The sequence below is a fragment of the Lethenteron reissneri genome, unplaced genomic scaffold (genome assembly GCF_015708825.2).
Source record: "Lethenteron reissneri isolate LAM-NWPU_2019-01 unplaced genomic scaffold, ASM1570882v1 scaffold_1639, whole genome shotgun sequence".
NCBI lineage: Eukaryota > Metazoa > Chordata > Hyperoartia > Petromyzontiformes > Petromyzontidae > Lethenteron > Lethenteron reissneri.
In genome coordinates this window covers 4,771,684-4,791,683 of record NW_026891376.1, presented here as the reverse complement: position 1 = coordinate 4,791,683, position 20,000 = coordinate 4,771,684, and the positions used below count along the sequence as shown (strand labels likewise).

At 53.9% G+C, this 20,000-nt stretch overlaps 2 protein-coding genes across 3 annotated transcripts in view; both read left to right on the top strand.

Annotated features, from left to right (window-relative positions):
• LOC133362983 (derlin-2-like) overlaps window positions 1–20,000 on the top strand; it is a 79,386-nt gene that overhangs the window by 49,330 nt on the left and 10,056 nt on the right.
• Window positions 11,288–20,000, top strand: LOC133363043 (protein orai-2-like). 2 transcript variants are annotated; one of them, XR_009757570.1, is made up of 4 exons: window positions 11,288–12,649; window positions 14,793–15,059; window positions 17,029–19,820; window positions 19,934–20,000. XR_009757570.1 is itself a non-coding variant. In XM_061582053.1 (3 exons), exons 1-3 carry the CDS (start codon window positions 12,416–12,418, stop codon window positions 17,716–17,718), a joined length of 1,191 nt encoding a protein of 396 aa, XP_061438037.1. In that variant the 5' UTR covers window positions 11,288–12,415; the 3' UTR covers window positions 17,719–19,918. The 2 variants fall into 2 exon arrangements, 1 of the variants encoding a protein (XP_061438037.1); XM_061582053.1 differs by lacking the exon at window positions 19,934–20,000 and having other exon boundaries at window positions 17,029–19,918.

Below are 20,000 nucleotides of genomic sequence, written 5' to 3'. Positions count from 1 at the left end.
ATCGTCGTGAACACACACACTGACACACACACAGACACACACATACACATTCACACAGACACACACCAACTGACACACACATAAACAACAACAACAACCGCCATTCACTACGAAGTGGCAGTGACGTCACCACGACGCTGGTGTCAGACCGGACCTCCTGAATGCCGCAGAGATCCAGGCGGTACCGGTCCACCTCCCGACAGAGGAGCGGCAGCCTCTCCTCCACAAACACACCCGGACCAGTCTACCAGACCTCCTGCACTCCACAGAGATCCAGGCGGTACCGGTCCACCTCCCGACAGAGGAGTGGCAGCCTCTCCTCCACAAACACACCCGGACCAGTCTACCAGACCTCCTGCACTCCACAGAGATCCAGGCGGTACCGGTCCACCTCCCGACAGAGGAGCGGCAGCCTCTCCTCCACAAACACACCCGGACCAGTCTACCAGACCTCCTGCACTCCACAGAGATCCAGGTGGTACCGGTCCAGCTCCCGACAGAGGAGTGGCAGCCTCTCCTCTGCAGTGAGCGTTCCAACATTCCACGTGGCCACACGAAGTGGCTTTCTGTTGTTTCTGGAGGAGCCCCGAGGGTGAAGATTCAATCTCCTGGCTCCGCCAAATGGGGTTTGGCCAGGAGACGTCACAGACGCCTGTCCCCCCGGGGCCTCCGGCACAAGCTGAGCTGGGTAGTTTCCACGTGGTTTAGTGGTAATTCATTGAAGGTGGAGGGGTTACCAGCCCCTCGCACCCGTCCAGAGCCCCCGTTTGGCCGCTGTGGTGGTCACAGACGCCATGAGGGGAGAGGCCAATCTCAGTTGGCCCTCCTCCCCCCACGGCACTGCCCACCACAGCGTTGACGTCCGGCACCAATGAAGAGGTCGGGGGTTGTTTTGCCGGACTACACACATACACACGTGTACACACACACACACGTGTACACACACACACACGTGTACACACGTACACACACACACACAAGTGTACACACACACACACGTGTACACACACACACACACGTGTACACACGTACACACACACACACGTGTACACACACACACACACGTGTACACACACACACACACGTGTACACACGTACACACACACACACGTGTACACACACACACACACACGTGTACACACACACACACACGTGTACACACGTACACACACACACACAAGTGTACACACACACACACGTGTACACACACACACACACGTGTACACACGTACACACACACACACAAGTGTACACACACACACACGTGTACACACATACACACGTGTACACACGTACACACACACACACAAGTGTACACACGTACACACACGTGTACACACACACACGTGTACACACGTACACACACACACAAGTGTACACACACACACACGTGTACACACACACACACACGTGTACACACATACACACACACACAAGTGTACACACGTACACACACACACACAAACACACAGACACAAGTGTACACACACACACACAAGTGTACACACGTACACACACGTACACACACGTGTACACACACACACAAGTGTACACACGTACACACACACACAAGTGTACACACATACACACACACGTGTGTACACACACACACACGTGTACACACATACACACACACGTGTACACACACACAAGTGTACACACACACACAAGTGTACACACACACACAAGTGTACACACACACACGTGTACACACATACACACACAAGTGTACACACACACAGACACACACACACACAAGTGTATACAGACACACAAGTGTACACACGTACACACAGACACACAAACACACAAACACACAGACACACACACACAAGTGTACACACATACACACACACAAGTGTACACACACACAAACACACATACACAAACACACACATACACACACAGTAACACACACACACAAGTGCACACACGTACACACACACACAAGTGTACACACGTACTCACATACACACACAGACACACAGACACTCACACCTACAAAGACAAAGCTCCCCCGTGTAGTCTGAACAGACTGTAGGGGGAAGTGCTGTTAGCGAGTAACACCTTTGAAGGCCGGAACGGTACACGAGGGGGTGGGTGGCTACCAGCACCACGCCCGGCCGCCTTTGTCTCTCCCCCAGTGCTGGCGATGTTCACTACGCACCACAGCTACACCAGGCGCTCAGTTGAGGCTGAGTCGACCTAGGGGAGGCCCAGGACCGGGTCAGATAATCGTCACCGGTGGTGTTGGTGGCCGTGAGCGGGAATCGAACTTGGGCTGCCGGGTTCTTAGCGCTGTGCTAACCACTGCACCACCACTCCCCACACACACACACACGCGTGTACGCACACACACACACATACACACACACGTACACACACATTCACAAGTACACACACACACGTACACACACATTCACACGTACACACACACACGCACACGTACACACGTACACATACGTGACACACGTACACATACATGACACGTACACACGTACACACACATGACACACACGTACACACACACGTATACACACATTCACACACACATTCACACGTACACACGTACACACACACACGTTCACACGGACACACGGATACACATGTACCCACATACACACACGCACACACACGTACACACACACACGTACACACACGTACACACACGCACACACACATGACACACACGTACACACACATGTACACACACGTACACACACGCACACACACATGACACACACGTACACACGAAAACAACAGCCGCTGTTCGCCACTAAGTGGAGGTGACGTCACCACGACGCCTGTGCCAGGCTAGGTGCACTCCGAGGCCACGTGAAGTGTCGAACGCTCGCTGCTGGTAGGAGGTCACGGGACATCCTGCAGGTGCTATGGGTTGTACTGCTGTGCCAGGCTAGGTGCATGAGGAGGAGGTCACGGGACAGACCCTGCAGGTGCTATAGGTTGTACTGCTGTGCCAGGCTAGGTGCAGGAGGAGGAGGTCACGTGACAGACCCTGCAGGTGCTATGGGTTGTACTGCTGTGCCAGGCTAGGTGCAGGAGGAGGAGGTCACGGGACCGACCCTGCAGGTGCCACGGGTTGTACTGCTGTGCCAGGCTAGGTGCAGGAGGAGGAGGTCACGGGACAGACCCTGATACTATGGTTTGACTGAGATGACTGGCAGATGCACCACCTGTGCCCCCTACTGTGCCAACTCTGTGTGGCGAGTCTATGGGTCTCTGTGTGGTGAGTCTATGGGTCTCTGTGTGGTGAGTCTATGGGTCTCTGTGTGGTGAGTCTATGGGTCTCTGTGTGGTGAGTCTATGGGTCTCTGTGTGGTGAGTCTATGGGTCTCTGTGTGGCGAGTCTATGGGTCTCTGTGTGGTGAGTCTATGGGTCTCTGTGTGGTGAGTCTATGGGTCTCTGTGTGGCGAGTCTATGGGTCTCTGTGTGGTGAGTCTATGGGTCTCTGTGTGGTGAGTCTATGGGTCTCTGTGTGGCGAGTCTATGGGTCTCTGTGTGGTGAGTCTATGGGTCTCTGTGTGGTGAGTCTATGGGTCTCTGTGTGGTGAGTCTATGGGTCTCTGTGTGGTGAGTCTATGGGTCTCTGTGTGGTGAGTCTATGGGTCTCTGTGTGGTGAGTCTATGGGTCTTTGTGTGGTGAGTCTATGGGTCTCTGTGTGGTGAGTCTGTGGGTCTCTGTGTGGTGAGTCTATGGGTCTCTGTGTGGTGAGTCTGTGGGTCTCTGTGTGGCGAGTCTATGGGTCTCTGTGTGGTGAGTCTATGGGTCTCTGTGTGGTGAGTCTATGGGTCTCTGTGTGGTGAGTCTGTGGGTCTCTGTGTGGTGAGTCTGTGGGTCTCTGTGTGGTGGGTCTATTGGTCTCTGTGTGGTGAGTCTATGGGTCTCTGTGTGGTGAGTCTGTGTGTCTCTGTGTGGTGAGTCTGTGGGTCTCTGTGTGGTGGGTCTATGGGTGTCTGTGTGGTGAGTCTATGGGTCTCTGTGTGGTGGGTCTATGGGTCTCTGTGTGGTGAGTCTGTGGGTCTCTGTGTGGTGAGTCTATGGGTCTCTGTGTGAGTGAGTCTATGAGTCTCTGTGTGAGTGAGTCGGTGAGTATTTAACAGCTGAGTAGCCAATGAACCGATTTGATATTTCCATGTTTTTTCACATCGCATCAGCCACGCACAGTCCTGTAACGCCACCGAAGCACAGAATTCAATTAAAAGTTGCACAAAGTAATCCGATTACAAGTTACCGCAAAATACTTCAATTACACCTGTCACAAAGTAATCCGGTTACAAATTTGCGTTCAAGGCTAAAACGCACTTGGCATAGAGTAATCCGATTATAACTGACAGCGCACTACATTCACATGTTGCATAAAGTAATCAGATTACAAATGAGCACGTTTGATTTCGCGAGGCACCGAGTACACCATTGAACATCGGCCGGCTCACCACAGTGTACACGTTTTGAACTGAATATTTAACGATGTTTAATGTTTATATGACGTCACTCGTGACGATGTGTGGGTTTGGTGGAGATTTGAGTTAAAATTATTTTATACCAATCACGTCTTTGCCTTGATGTGTTGGTTGGGTGATGCGAGTGGGTGGGTGGTGAATGGGTGGGGAAGTGGGTGAGTGGGTGGGTGAGGATGTGGTGAATGGGTGAGTGGGTGGGTGAGGTGAATGGGTGAGTAGGTGGGTGGGTGAGTGGGTCGGTGAGTAGGTGGGTGGGTGAGTAGGGTGGGTGATTGGGTAGGTGGGTGAGTGGGTAGGTGAGTGAGTGGGTGAGTGAGTGGGGAGGTGAGTGAGTGGGTGAGTAGGTGGGTGGGTGAGTAGGGTGGGTGATTGGGTAGGTGGGTGAGTGGGTAGGTGAGTGAGTGAGTGAGTGGGTGAGTGGGGAGGTGAGTGAGTGGGTGAGTGAGTGGTTGAGTAGGTAGGTGAGTGAGTGGGTGAGTGAGTGGATGAGTGAGTGAGTGGGTATGTGAGTGAGTGGGTGGGTGAGTGAGTGGATAGGTGAGTGAGTGGGTAGGTGAGTGAGTGAGTGGGTAGGTGAGTGGGTGAGTGAGTGAGTGGGTGGGTAGGTGGTTGAGTGAGTGAGTGAGTGGGTGAGTGAGTGGGTGGGGAAGTGGGTGACTGGGTGAGTGGGTGAGTGAGTGGGTGAGTGAGTGGGTAGGTGAGTGAGTGAGTAGATGAGTGAGTGAGTGGGTGAGTGGGTGAGTGAGTGGGTAGGTGAGTGAGTGGGTGAGTGAGTGGGTGAGTGAGTGAGTGGGTGGGTGAGTGAGTAGGTGAGTGAGTGAGTGGGTGAGTGAGTGAGTAGGTGAGTGAGTGAGTGGGTGAGTGAGTGGATGAGTGAGTGAGTGGGTATGTGAGTGAGTGGGTAGGTGAGTGAGTGGATAGGTGAGTGAGTGGGTAGGTGAGTGAGTGAGTGGGTAGGTGAGTGGGTGAGTGAGTGAGTGGGTGGGTAGGTGGTTGAGTGAGTGAGTGAGTGGGTGAGTGAGTGGGTGGGGAAGTGGGTGACTGGGTGAGTGGGTGAGTGAGTGGGTGAGTGAGTGGGTAGGTGAGTGAGTGAGTAGATGAGTGAGTGAGTGGGTGAGTGAGTGAGTGGGTGAGTGGGTGAGTGAGTGGGTAGGTGAGTAAGTGGGTGAGTGAGTGGGTGAGTGAGTGAGTGGGTGGGTGAGTGAGTAGGTGAGTGAGTGAGTGGGTGAGTGAGTGAGTAGGTGAGTGGGTGAGTGAGTGGGTGAGTGAGTAGGTGAGTGAGTAGGTGAGTGGGTAGGTGAGTAGGTAAGTGAGTAGGTGAGTGGGTGAGTGAGTAGGTGAGTGAGTAGGTGAGTGAGTAGGTGAGTAGGTGAGTGAGTAGGTGAGTGAGTGGGTGAGTGAGTAGGTGAGTGAGTAGGTGAGTGAGTGAGTAGGTGAGTGAGTAGGTGAGTGGGTAGGTGAGTAGGTGAGTGAGCAGGTGAGTGGGTAGGTGAGTAGGTGAGTGAGTAGGTGAGTGAGTGGGTGAGTGAGTAGGTGAGTGAGTAGGTGAGTGAGTAGGTGAGTGGGTAGGTGAGTAGGTGAGTGAGTAGGTGAGTGAGTGGGTGAGTGAGTAGGTGAGTGAGTAGGTGAGTGAGTGAGTAGGTGAGTGAGTAGGTGAGTGGGTAGGTGAGTAGGTGAGTGAGCAGGTGAGTGAGTGGGTGAGTGAGTAGGTGAGTGAGTAGGTGAGTGAGTAGGTGAGTGGGTGAGTGAGTAGATGAGTGAGTGGGTAGGTGAGTGAGTAGGTGAGTGAGTGAGTGAGTAGGTGAGTGAGTGAGTGGGTGAGTGAGTAAGTAGGTGAGTGAGTGAGTGAGTAGGTGAGTGAGTAGGTGAGTGAGTGAGTAGGTGAGTGGGTGAGTGAGTGGGTAGGTGAGTGAGTGGGTGGGTGAGTGAGTAGGTGAGTGAGTGAATGAGTAGGTGAGTGAGTGAGTGGGTGAGTGAGTGAGTAGGTGAGTGAGTAGGTGAGTGAGTGAGTAGGTGAGTGAGTAGGTGAGTGAGTGAGTAGGTGAGTGAGTGAGTAGGTGAATAGGTGAGTAGGTGAGTGAGTAGGTGAGTGAGTGAGTGGGTGAGTGAGTAGGTGAGTGAGTAGGTGAGTGAGTAGGTGAGTGAGTGAGTGGGTGAGTGAGTAGGTGAGTGAGTAGGTGAGTAGGTGAGTGAGTGGGTGAGTGAATGAATGAGTAGGTGAGTCTGTGTGCGAGTTTTCTGTGTGAACTTCTGTATCAAGCCGGCAGGAATTGGAGCAGGAAGTGCTCCTGATTCATCAGCGCTGCGAGGATGTGGTGAATGAGTGAGTGGGTGGGTGAGTAGGTGAGTGCGTGAGTAGGTGAGTGAGTGAGTGAGTAGGTGAGTGGGTGAGTGGGTGAGTGAGTAGGTGAGTGAGTGGGTGAGTGAGTAGGTGAGTGAGTAGGTGAGTGAGTAGATGAGTAGGTGAGTGAGTAGGTGAGTGAGTAGGTGAGGGAGTAGGTGAGTGAGTAGATGAGTAGGTGAGTGAGTGGGTGAGTGAGTAGGTGAGGGAGTAGGTGAGTGAGTAGATGAGTAGGTGAGTGAGTGGGTGAGTGAGTAGATGAGTAGGTGAGTGAGTGGGTGAGTGAGTAGATGAGTAGGTGAGGGAGTAGGTGAGTGAGTAGATGAGTAGGTGAGTGAGTGGGTGAGTGAGTAGATGAGTAGGTGAGTGAGTGGGTGAGTGAGTAGGTGAGGGAGTAGGTGAGTGAGTAGATGAGTAGGTGAGTGAGTAGGTGAGGGAGTAGGTGAGTCTCTGCGAGTTTTCTGCGTGGACTTCTGTATCAAGCGGCAGGAATTGGAGTAGGAGGTGCTCCTGATTCATCAGCGCTGCGAGGATGTGGTGAATGAGTGAGTGGGTGAGTGGGTAGGTGAGTGAGTGAGTAGGTGAGTGAGTAAGTCGGTGAGTGGGTGAGTGAGTGAGTAGGTGAGTGGGTGAGTGAGTGGTTGAGTTAGTGAGTAAGTGGGTGAGTGAGTAGGTGAGTAGGTGAGTGAGTGGGTGAGTGAGTAGGTGAGTGAGTGAGTAGGTGAGTGAGTGAGTAGGTGAGTGAGTAAGTCGGTGAGTGGGTGAGTGAGTGAGTAGGTGAGTGGGTGAGTGAGTGGTTGAGTTAGTGAGTAAGTGGGTGAGTGAGTAGGTGAGTAGGTGAGTGAGTGGGTGAGTGAGTAGGTGAGTGAGTGAGTAGGTGAGTGAGTGAGTAGGTGAGTGAGTAAGTCGGTGAGTGGGTGAGTGAGTGAGTAGGTGAGTGGGTGAGTGAGTGGTTGAGTTAGTGAGTAAGTGGGTGAGTGAGTAGGTGAGTAGGTGAGTGAGTGGGTGAGTGAGTAGGTGAGTGAGTGAGTAGGTGAGTGAGTGAGTAGGTGAGTGAGTAAGTCGGTGAGTGGGTGAGTAGGTGAGTGAGTAAGTCGGTGAGTGAGTAGGTGAGTGAGTAAGTCGGTGAGTGGGTGAGTGAGTGAGTAGGTGAGTGGGTGAGTGAGTGGTTGAGTTAGTGAGTAGTGGGTGAGTGAGTAGGTGAGTAGGTGAATGAGTGGGTGAGTGAGTAGGTGAGTGAGTGAGTAGGTGAGTGAGTGAGTAGGTGAGTGAGTAAGTCGGTGAGTGGGTGAGTAGGTGAGTGAGTAAGTCGGTGAGTGAGTAGGTGAGTGAGTAAGTCGGTGAGTGGGTGAGTGAGTGAGTAGGTGAGTGGGTGAGTGAGTGGTTGAGTTAGTGAGTAAGTGGGTGAGTGAGTAGGTGAGTAGGTGAGTGAGTGGGTGAGTGAGTAGGTGAGTGAGTGAGTAGGTGAGTGAGTGAGTAGGTGAGTGAGTAAGTCGGTGAGTGGGTGAGTAGGTGAGTGAGTGAGTAGGTGAGTGAGTGAGTAGGTGAGTGAGTAAGTCGGTGAGTGGGTGAGTGAGTGAGTAGGTGAGTGGGTGAGTGAGTGGTTGAGTTAGTGAGTAAGTGGGTGAGTGAGTAGGTGAGTAGGTGAGTGAGTGGGTGAGTGAGTAGGTGAGTGAGTGAGTAGGTGAGTGAGTGAGTAGGTGAGTGAGTAAGTCGGTGAGTGGGTGAGTAGGTGAGTGAGTAAGTCGGTGAGTGAGTAGGTGAGTGAGTAAGTCGGTGAGTGGGTGAGTGAGTGAGTAGGTGAGTGGGTGAGTGAGTGGTTGAGTTAGTGAGTAAGTGGGTGAGTGAGTAGGTGAGTAGGTGAGTGAGTGGGTGAGTGAGTAGGTGAGTGAGTGAGTAGGTGAGTGAGTGAGTAGGTGAGTGAGTAAGTCGGTGAGTGGGTAGGTGAGTCTCTGCGAGTTTTCTGCGTGAACTTCTGTATCAAGCGGCAGGAATTGGAGCAGGCAGTGCTCCTGATTCATCAGCGCTGCGAGCCACTCGCAACATGACCCACTTGTCACGAATTGGCGACGTTTCTGGCAGCGACCCTTCGTCAGGGCACGTGACGTGATTTTAATTGATTGTAACAACACCGCTGCCTTAAGGAAATCATCGTGCGCGCTCTGACGAAGGGTCGTTGCACGAAACGTCGGCTGTTATATAGGGGCCGTCAATAAATGACGTCACGCAATTTTTGACATCACACGACGTCACAAAGCTCTGCCCCCCCCTCAAATCTGACGTCACAAAGCTCTGCCCCCCCCTCAAATCTGACGTCACAAAGCTCTGCCCCCCCCCTCAAAAAAATAAAACTCGCTCCAAATCGCTTTAAACTCTTGTCATTGTAGTGCGTATTTAATGTGGCGCTGCAACTCTGATGTTGTCGGAGAAAACATTTATTACTAAGGAGGCGTTGTAAAGCTGAAATGAACTGGAAAATATTCAACGTCTCATTAAAACTGCGGATGTTCAGAATTTTTAATATTGAAATTATCTTATAATTATAAAATATTAAAATTCATTATAACTATTTAAAAAATACTTTACACTTTGTAGTAGAACGTAGCAAAATGTAGAGTACAATTATAACAATCATATATTCATTCCACAGAATGAAAATCCCTGGTAGAATCATTAGAATCAAAATGTTTAATAAAAATAATTTTAAAAAATGTTCAAAATGTGTGCTTCTCCATTCTCCCATGGAGAAGCAAAATGATCCTTCATGGAATAATAAAAGGTGACCTTAGTAAATTTAAATAATCAAATAGTTAATCATGAAAATCGATCAAAATTAGTGTTAAATTTCGATTTAAAGCTTTCGTGACTGCAGGGATTAATCTTTTTGGTTCTTTCGGTAAAGTCACGTAGAAGGGAAATAATAGAATAATAAAAATACAACATAATAAAATATTATATTATTAAATAGAATAACAAAAATAAAACATAATAACATATTATTATATTATTAAGTAAAATTATAAAAAAAACATAATACAATTTTATTATATTATTAAATAAAATAAAAATAAAACATAATAAAATATTATTATTTCATTATGTTGTATTTGTATTATTTTATTATTTCCCTTCTACGTGACTTTACCGAAAGAACCAAGAAGAAAAATTAGTGTTGTTATAGCTATTCTATATTTATTAAAAGTTGCGCATTTTGACGTGACGTCACATTTCTCACCCCCCCTTCGTCACACATCGTCACAAATGTCTGACCCCCCCCCCTGCCCCCAGGTGCGTGACGTCATTTATGGGCGGCCCCTAAAGTTTAAAGTCCCTGAGTTCATCACGACGTCCATTATTCTTCTTGGTTCTTTCGGTAAAGTCACGTAGAATGGAAATAATAAAATTTTAAAAAATAAAACATTATAAAATATTTATTTTCTTATGTTTTATTTTTTATTATTTTAAAATATTTATTTTATTATGTTTTATTTTTTATTATTTAAAAATATTTATTTTATTATGTTTTTTTATTTCCATTCTACGTGAATAAAAAATAAAACATAATAAAATAAAATAATTATTTTATTATGTTTTATTTTAATTTTATTTTATTATTTCCACTCTACGTGACTTTACCGAAAGAACCAAGAAGATGAATCGCTGCAGTCACGAAAGTTCAAATCGAGACGTCCATTTTACTTTGATGTCTCAGCAGCGTCACGCACACCACGTGACGCGAGGGTTGTCAGTTGACGCCGCGGAGGGGGGAGGGGGCACCTCGCCCCCCCCCCCCATGTGGAGTGACGTCACCCGCTAATTAATGGTGAGGGGGGGGTCCATTTGGAGGACGTCACGTGTTCATGATTATTAATGAGGGGGGCTGGTCCACGCGGAGTGACGTCACGCGCGTTACACACGGACATTCTTGGGTAAAGAGTCAATTATAACAAGGGGGTTATTCTAGTTTCTATAATGGTATCGCCCTATACAATTCAACAGCATTGCTCTTCAGACCCGTTCCGCGCACCCCCCCCCCCCCAAGTGTAACCGGTAATGGTTTGCTCCACACCGCGGGAAACTCTGCAATGTTTATCAAATTGCCATTGGCTCGACCAATATAGGCAAGATGAGGTAGGGGGGTGTTCGGATATTCACTTGCTTTCGTCCCTTAGAAGTCAACGGCATTTTGGTAAAAACACCCCTCTGCCTAAAAGCCGAATTGGTTTAGTCCGCGTCGCGGCAAACCCCGACTGTGCGAATGTTTATCAAATGTCCATCCGCCCCGGACTGTACCATGTGGACAAATTCAGTCAACGGTGGGGGCGTGGTGGTGAATGGAGGGGGGGGAATTCTTCAAACTAGATGGTTTCGTCCAAATTACCAATAAGATTAGGATCCACCCCCCCCTACTGCTCACGCACACCCCTCGACGCAAATGGTTTGGTCTCCCCCCTCCCCAACCAACGTGGCGTGTTGACAAAAAAATGCCCCAAAATGCGAGTGGAAACGAAGAGGTGAATAATTAAATAATGTTTGAGGCGTGGTTCTCGATAAACCCAAACTTTAGCAATCGCCTCGCCACGATTGTAAGTTTTTGGCGATAATTTAACAAAATTATTAAACGAAATTACGACCCCAAGTCGAGGTTTATTTTGTCGCTTGCTCGATCTACTGCTGGATTTAGGCATCGCCTCCTCCATCTCTCCACACGCGGCTGGTGATGTAATTTTAAACATTTTTTAAAGGTTTTTTAAAATTTTTATATAAACTTAGCGATGTAAAGGTACACCCACGTGTAAATAGAATACCATTAATCGCACGTAAAGATGTAATCGTATCGTAATTTAATTAATTGTATACATTGCAGTGTGAACAGCGTTCATTGGCTAGTGCTCGTGCCATTATACCGATTTTAAAAGCCGATTTTATTTACAAGATTATGAACTGCACAGTAATCTGTAAACATAATGTGTTGTACATTAGTGGAAGGAATATATATAGAAGTTGATTTTAGCGGGTAACATTATATCAAAGGCTTATAATAGCATTGCATTGAAGCGAATATAATATTATATTTGAGACATTTAACTCTAAATAGGATTATAATATCCACTTACCATCGCACATAGCAAACTATTATGCTAATACCGGTATTAATATCACTCTTATATTGTACGAACTGTAGATGTTATTACGTTACCAGCGGAACAATAGCGATATTGTAATTTACGACCATAAAACTGGGTTAACCATTTACGTTGCGAGATTAACATTCACTATCATAGCTTGCACGTAGCAATCGTTACATGACAACGGGTTATCGTTATAAATGTTTAAAATCTACGCATTCAGAATATAAACATTTCAATTCGACACTTTAGACGAACTCCCCCAATACTCGGTGGTCAACTCTTAAACAATCCGATAAACATAATTAACACGGACACTTAGTTTCTAATTAAAACTAATTGTGTTAATTAAAAAAAAACATAATAACTGACGGAAGACGACAATCAAACATTTTAATCTTTAAAATAAAAAAATCTCCTCAGAAATTATAAAAAAAAAAGTCTCCGCCCACTTGAACCCAAATGTGGGGCCCTGGCCGAGTCGGGCCCCCCTCCCTCGCCTGCTCGTCCCCGCCGCCGCGGGGCCGCCCTCCCGGGCACGACTCTTATCCCGGCTGGGTCCAGCGAGGCTACGTCCATCTTATGACTGCGAACGAACACTCGATCCAGGCGCTGTCATGGCGCAAACTCTACCTCAGCCGCGCCAAACTCAAGGCGTCTTCCCGCACGTCGGCGCTGCTCTCCGGCTTCGCCATGGTGAATGGATTCCCAGACGTTTCGTAGCCTCCCCTCACTTGATGAGAACCAACACCGACCCACCCCGGACGCCCCCCGCCTACCCTCCACCCCTCGTGTTTTGCGGCAGGCCGCTCAGGCAAGAGCGTAGGCATCGTAGCGGCCTTTACTGCGCATCCCACGGGGGGGAGTTTTTTTCTCTTAATGATTTCTTTGAGGTGGGACCACAATCTTGCGAGTTACTGAAAGTGTCACTTGATCGTCGTCGGCGGTGATTTTGTAACTTTTAAAGCCGTAAAATAAAAATAAAACATCCCCAGCAAACTGTCGGTAAGTGTCGCAGCTGAGTTGGGTTACTCCGCTTTATCGCCCACGGGAGTCGTGATGATGATGATTCGATATCCATCTCGCGGCCAGTAACGGTGGTTACCTGAACCGGACCTGGGCCTCTTCTCCCCTAGGTCCACTCAGCGTCAAACGAGTGACCTGGCTGCGATGTGTGGTGGTTAAACATCGCCAGCACTGGGGGAGAGACAAAGGCGGCCGGGCGTGGTGCTGGTAGCCACCCACCCCCCTCTGTGTGTGTGTGTGTAGCCACAGCGCCGGCAGCCTTCATAGGCGCTGCTGCTGCTGCTACTAACAGCACTTGCCCCTACAGCCTGTTGAAGCCTATCCCACTCCACCCTGTACCCTCACCCTGACCCCCTCACCCTGACCCCCTCACCCTGTCCCCCTCACCTTGTACCCTCACCTTGACCCCTTCACCCTGACCCCCTCACCCTGTACCCTCACCCTGACCCCCTCACCCTGACCCCCTCACCCTGTACCCTCACCCTGACCCCCTCACCCTGACCCCTTCACCCTGTCCCCCTCACCTTGTACCCTCACCCTGTACCCTCACCCTGACCCCCTCACCCTGACCCCCTCACCCTGACCCCCTCACCCTGACCCCCTCACCTTATACCCTCACCCTGACCCCTTCACCCTGACCCCTTCACCCTGACCCCTTCACCCTGACCCCCTCACCCTGACCCCCTCACCCTGTACCCTCACCCTGTACCCTCACCCTGACCCCCTCACCCTGACCCCCTCACCCTGACCCCCTCACCTTATACCCTCACCCTGACCCCTTCACCCTGACCCCTTCACCCTGACCCCTTCACCCTGACCCCCTCACCCTGACCCCCTCACCTTGTATCCTCACCCTGTACCCTCACCCTGACCCCCTCACCCTGACCCCCTCACCCTGACCCCCTCACCTTATACCCTCACCCTGACCCCTTCACCCTGACCCCTTCACCCTGGCCCCTTCACCCTGACCCCCTCACCCTGACCCCCTCACCCTGTACCCTCACCCTGACCCCCTCACCCTGACCCCTTCACCCTGTACCCTCACCCTGACCCCCTCACCCTGTACCCTCACCCTGACCCCCTCACCCTGTACCCTCACCCTGACCCCCTCACCCTGTACCCTCACCCTGACCCCCTCACCCTGACCCCCTCACCCTGTACCCCCTCACCCTGTACCCTCACCACCCAGGTGGCGATGGTGGAGGTACAGCTAGACGTGGGACACGTGTACCCTCACTACCACCCTCACCCTGTACCCTCACCACCCTCACCCTCACCACCCTCACCCTGTACCCTCACCACCCAGGTGGCGATGGTGGAGGTGCAGCTAGACGTGGGGCACGTGTACCCTCACCACCCTCACTACCACCCTCACTACCACCCTCACCCTGTACCTTCACCACCCTCACCCTGTACCCTCACCACCCTCACCCTGACCCAGGTGGCGATGGTGGAGGTACAGTTGGACGTGGGACACGTGTACCCTCACCACCCTCACCCTGTACCCTCACCACCCTCACCCTGTACCCTCACCACCCTCACCCTGTACCCTCACCACCTTCACCCTGTACCCTCACCCTCCAGGTGGCGATGGTGGAGGTGCAGCTGGACGTGGGACACGTGTACCCTCACTACCACCCTCACCACCCTCACCACCCTCACCTTGTACCCTCACCACCCTCACCACCCAGGTGGCGATGGTGGAGGTACAGCTGGACGTGGGCCACGTGTACCCTCACCACCCTCACCCTGTACCCTCACCACCCTCACTACCACCCTCACCACCCTCACTACCACCCTCACCCTGACCCAGGTGGCGATGGTGGAGGTGCAGCTGGACGTGGGCCACGTGTACCCGCGGGGGCTGCTGGTGGCGTTCTCCGTGTGCACCACGGTGCTGGTGGCCGTGCACCTGTTTGCGCTGCTCATCAGCACGTGCATCCTGCCCAACCTGGAGGCGGTGAGCAACGTGCACAACCTGCACGCCGTGGACGAGAGCCCGCACGAGCGCATGCACGGCTACATCGAGCTCGCCTGGGCCTTCAGCACCGTCATCGGCACGCTGCTCTTCCTCGCTGAGGTGGGGGGGGGGGTGGGGGGGGGTGGGGGGGGGGGTGGGGGGGGGGTGGGGGGGGGTGACACGGACGGAAGCTCCGTCGTCGGTCCCAGACTCGCTCGGCTAACCACCACCTCGCTCGCTCGCTCGCTCGCCCGCTCGCACGCTCGCTCGCCCACACACTCACCCACTCGCTCGCCCGCTCGCACGCTCACTCGCTCACATCTCCACTCGCCCACACACTCGCCCATTCGCTCGCCCGCTCACTCGCGCACTCGCTCATCACATCTCCACTCGCCCACTCCACTCGCTCGCCCACTCGCTCGCCCATTCGCTCACATCTCCACTCGCCCACACACTCGTCCATTCGCTCGCCCGCTCACTCGCGCACTCGCTCATCACATCTCCACTCGCCCACACACTCGCTCACTTACGCAATCTCCCGCCCGTTCTCCCGCGCACGCTCTTCCACTCACTCGCACTCTCGCTCACTCGTTCACACGCTCGCCCACTCCACTCGCTCACTCGCTTACACACTCGCCCACTGCACTCGCCCACTCCACTCGCCCACTCCACTCGCCCACTCGCTCACTCTCCCACACACCCACTCGCCCGCCCACTCGCTCGCCCACTCACTCACCCACTCGCCCACCCACTCGCTCGCCCACTTACTTGCCCACTCACCCACTCGCTCTCCCACTCGCCCACCCACTCGCTCGCCCAGCCACTCGCTCTCCCACTCGCCCACCCACTTGCTCGCCCACCCACTCGCTCGCCCACCCACTAGCTCGCCCACTCGCTCTCCCACTCACCCACCCACTCACCCACCCACCCACTCACCCACTCGCCCACCCACTCACCCACCCACTCACTCACCCACTCACTCTCCCACCCACTCGCCCACCCACTCACCCACCCACTCACCCACCCACTCGCCCACCCACTCACCCACTCACCCACCCACTCACCCACCCACTCACCCACCCACTCACCCACCCACTCACTCACCCACTCACTCTCCCACCCACTCGCCCACCCACTCACCCACCCACCCACTCGCCCACCCACTCGCCCACCCACTCACCCACCCACCCACTCGCCCACCCACTCGCCCACCCACTCACCCACTCACCCACCCACTCACCCACCCACTCACCCACCCACTCACTCTCCCACTCACCCACTCACCCACCCACCCACTCACCCACCCACTCACTCACCCACTCACTCTCCCACTCACCCACCCACCCACTCACTCACCCACTCACCCACTCACCCACCCACTCACCCACTCACCCACCCACTCACCCACTCACCCACTCACCCACCCACTCACCCACCCACTCACTCTCTCACTCACCCACTCACCCACCCACTCACCCACCCACCCACTCACTCACCCACTCACTCTCCCACTCACCCACCCACCCACTCACCCACTCACCCACTCACCCACCCACTCACCCACCCACCCACCCACCCACTCACCCACCCACTCACCCACTCACCCACTCACCCACCCACTCACCCACTCACCCACCCACTCACCCACCCACTCACCCACTCACCCACCCACTCACCCACCCACTCACCCACCCACTCACCCACTCACCCACCCACTCACCCACCCACTCACTCTCCCACTCACCCACCCACTCACCCACTCACCCACCCACTCACCCCACCCACTCACCCACCCACTCACCCACTCACCCACCCACTCACCCACCCACTCACCCACTCACTCACCCACTCACCCACCCACTCACCCACCCACCCACTCACCCACCCACTCACCCACTCACCCACCCACCCACTCACCCACCCACTCACCCACCCACTCACCCACTCACCCACCCACTCACCCACCCACCCACTCACCCACTCACCCACCCACTCACCCACCCACTCACCCACCCACCCACCCACTCACCCACCCACCCACTCACCCACTCACTCTCCCACTCACCCACCTGCTCTCCCCTCCCCGCAGGTCGTTCTCCTCTGCTGGGTGAAGTTCCTCCCCCTGGGCGCCGCTCAGCGACCTCAGCAGCAGCTGCCGCCACCGCCACATCCACCACCACATCCACCACCTCCACATCCACCGCCGCTGTCCCCCGTGTCGCCCCCCGCTCACCCCGACCACGACCACCACCTCGTCATCCCCCCCACGCCTCCCCTCGTCATCTCGCCGCCGCTCTACCCCGGCCCTGGAGGCGGCAGCGACGAGGGGAGGGACGCTGCCTTGGCCGCCACGGCCGTGATGGCCCCCGTGGGGCTGCTGTTCGTGCTGTTCGCGGCTCACTTCTACCGCTCGCTGGTCGGGCACAAGACGGAGCGCCACCGGCACGAGATCGAGGAGCTGAGCCGGCTACGCAACGAGCTCGATGGCGGTGGAGGTGGAGGAGGTGGAGGAGGAGGTGGAGGAGGTGGAGGTGACGGAGGAGGAGGAGTAGGTGGAGAGACCGGGGTGACCGCTGGCAGTCACCGGATACGCGACGACGATTACGATGACGACGACGATGACGGTGGTGGTGGTGGGGGTGGTGGTGGGGGTGGTGGTGGTGGTGGGGCTGGTGGTGGTGGTGGGGCTGGTGGTGGTGGTGGTAATGGATACTGTGACGGGGTGCAGGGAGGTCGGATTGGAGGCAAGGGCGGTGGCTATGGGGGTGGGGTCGTCTGAGGTGGAGCTGACGGAGGAGGTGGAGCTGACGGAGGTGGAGGAGGTGGAGGAGGTGGAGGAGGTGCAGTAGAGACACGGGTGACTGATGGCTGTCACTAGATATGCGACGATTATGATGATGGTGCTGGTGGTGATGGGAGTGATGCGTCTGTGTCTCTGTGTGAGTCTCTGTGTGTGTCTCTGTGTGTGTCTCTGTGTGAGTCTCTGTGTGTGTCTGTGTGTCTCTGTGTGAGTCTGTCTCTGTAAGTCTACGTGTCTCCGAGTCTCTGTAAGTCTATGTGTCTCTGAGTCTGTCACTGTGTGGCGAGTCTGTGTAGCACTGTGGTGGGTCTGTCACTGTGTGGCGAGTCTCCGTGTCTGTGTGGTGAGTCTGTCTCACTGTTTGGTGAGTGTCTCTGTGTGAGTGAGTCTGAGTGAGTCTCTGTGTGTGTTTGTGTGAGTCTCTGTGTGTGTGTGTCTGTGTGAGTCTCTGTGAGTCTGTGTGAGTCTCTGTGTGTGAGTCTCTGTGTTTGAGTCTGTGTCTCTGTGTGAGTCTCTGTGTGTGTCTCTGTGTGTGTGTCTCTGTGTGTGTCTGTGTGTGTCTGTGTGTGTCTGTGTGTGTCTTTGTGTGTGTCTTTGTGTGTGTCTTTGTGTGTGTCTCTGTGTGTGTGTCTGTGTGTGAGTCTGTCTCTGTGTGAGTCTCTGTGTGTGTCTGTGTGTCTGTGTGAGTCTCTGTGTGAGTCTCTGTGTGTGTGTCTCTGTGTGTGTCTGTGTGTGTCTGTGTGTGTCTGTGTGTGTCTTTGTGTGTGTCTTTGTGTGTGTCTTTGTGTGTGTCTCTGTGTGTGTGTCTGTGTGTGAGTCTGTCTCTGTGTGAGTCTCTGTGTGTGTCTGTGTGTCTGTGTGAGTCTCTGTGTGTGTCTGTGTGTCTGTGTGAGTCTCTGTGTGTGTGTCTCTGTGTGTGTCTGTGTGTGTGTCTCTGTGTGTGTCTGTGTGTGTGTGTCTCTGTGTGTGTGTCTCTGTGTGTGTCTGTGTGTGTGTGTCTCTGTGTGTGTCTCTGTGTGTGTCTCTGTGTGTGTCTCTGTGTGTCTCTGTGTTGTGTCTCTGTGTGTCTCTGTGTGTGTCTTTGTGTGTGTCTCTGTGAGTCTGTGTCTCTGTGAGTCTGTGTCTCTGTGTGTGTCTCTGTGTGTGTCTCTGTGTGTGTCTCTGTGTGTGTCTCTGTGTGTGTCTCTGTGTGTGTCTCTGTGTGTGTCTCTGTGTGTGTCTCTGTGTGTGTCTCTGTGTGTCTCTGTGTGTGTCGCTGTCTGAGTCTGTACACCCCCTTGGCCAGGCTCGGACTGCAGCCGGCTGGCGGAGTGGATGCACCGAACCCTCCCCTGAGTTTACTTCATTCAAATGATATGCCAATGATAAGCTACTCGTATGCTAATGTTACATAGATACCGGCGGTACGAACAACGACGACAGCGTTAGGGGTCGGTGTTGAGTGGAGACCGCCGGGTCCCAGTCAGCATCGCCACTGGGGAGACACGGGGCGGCCGCTCACGTGTGCCGTGCCAACAGCACTTGCCCCTACAGCACTGTGAGGGCTACCTGGGCCGGGGGGAGGACCTTTGTCTTTTGTGTGATGAAATTGCTTTTAAGTTTTGCCGCGGGTGGAGCGGCGGCGCTGCGGTTAGCGCCATGCCGCCGACCCGGCGACCCGAACCGGTCCTGGGCCTCTCCTAGGTCGACTCGGCCTCAACCGAGTAGCTGCGGACATCGCCGGCACCGGGGAGACAAAGGCGGCCGGGCGCGGTGCTGGCCACCCACCCCCCCCCTCCCCCCTCGGTGTGACCCGCAAAGCCCCGGCGAGGTTCCAGGTGGCACCGCTGGGGCTTGGGGGACTTGGGGGGCCCCTTTGTCTTTGTGCGCCTTGCCCCCCCCCCGCCCCCCCCCCACTGAATGGTTGTGGATGTGGAGGAGCGGCAGGCGAGGCCAGGGGGGGGGCTGGCGGCGAGGGGGGGCGCTGTGGGGACGCTGACGCTGAAGCCGGCCGGGGGCCTTGGTCTGTGTGGGGCCACGCGGTGGTGGGGCCTGAGTCGGGGGCCACGCGTGGGGCCTAGTCGGTGCGGGGCCTAGTTGGTGTGGAGGCCACGCGTGGGGCCTTGGTCAGCGTGGGGCCTGAGTCGGGGGCCACGCGTGGGGCCTTGGTCGGTGCGGGGGCCACGCGTGGGGCCTAGTCGGTGTGGGGCCTGAGTCGGGGGCCACGCGTGGGGCCTGAGTCGGTGCGGGGCCTTGGTCGTCGTGCTCCGTGGAGCGCTGGC

Excerpts from the sequence above, each read along its gene's own strand:
- LOC133363043 (XM_061582053.1), top strand. The coding sequence starts at position 12,416 with ATGTGGGGCCCTGGCCGAGTCGGGCCCCCCTCCCTCGCCTGCTCGTCC. Across the intron at positions 12,650-14,792 it reads TGCTCTCCGGCTTCGCCATG|GTGGCGATGGTGGAGGTGCA; the intron begins GTGAATGGATTC and ends ACCCTGACCCAG. Across the intron at positions 15,060-17,028 it reads CGCTGCTCTTCCTCGCTGAG|GTCGTTCTCCTCTGCTGGGT; the intron begins GTGGGGGGGGGG and ends CCCTCCCCGCAG.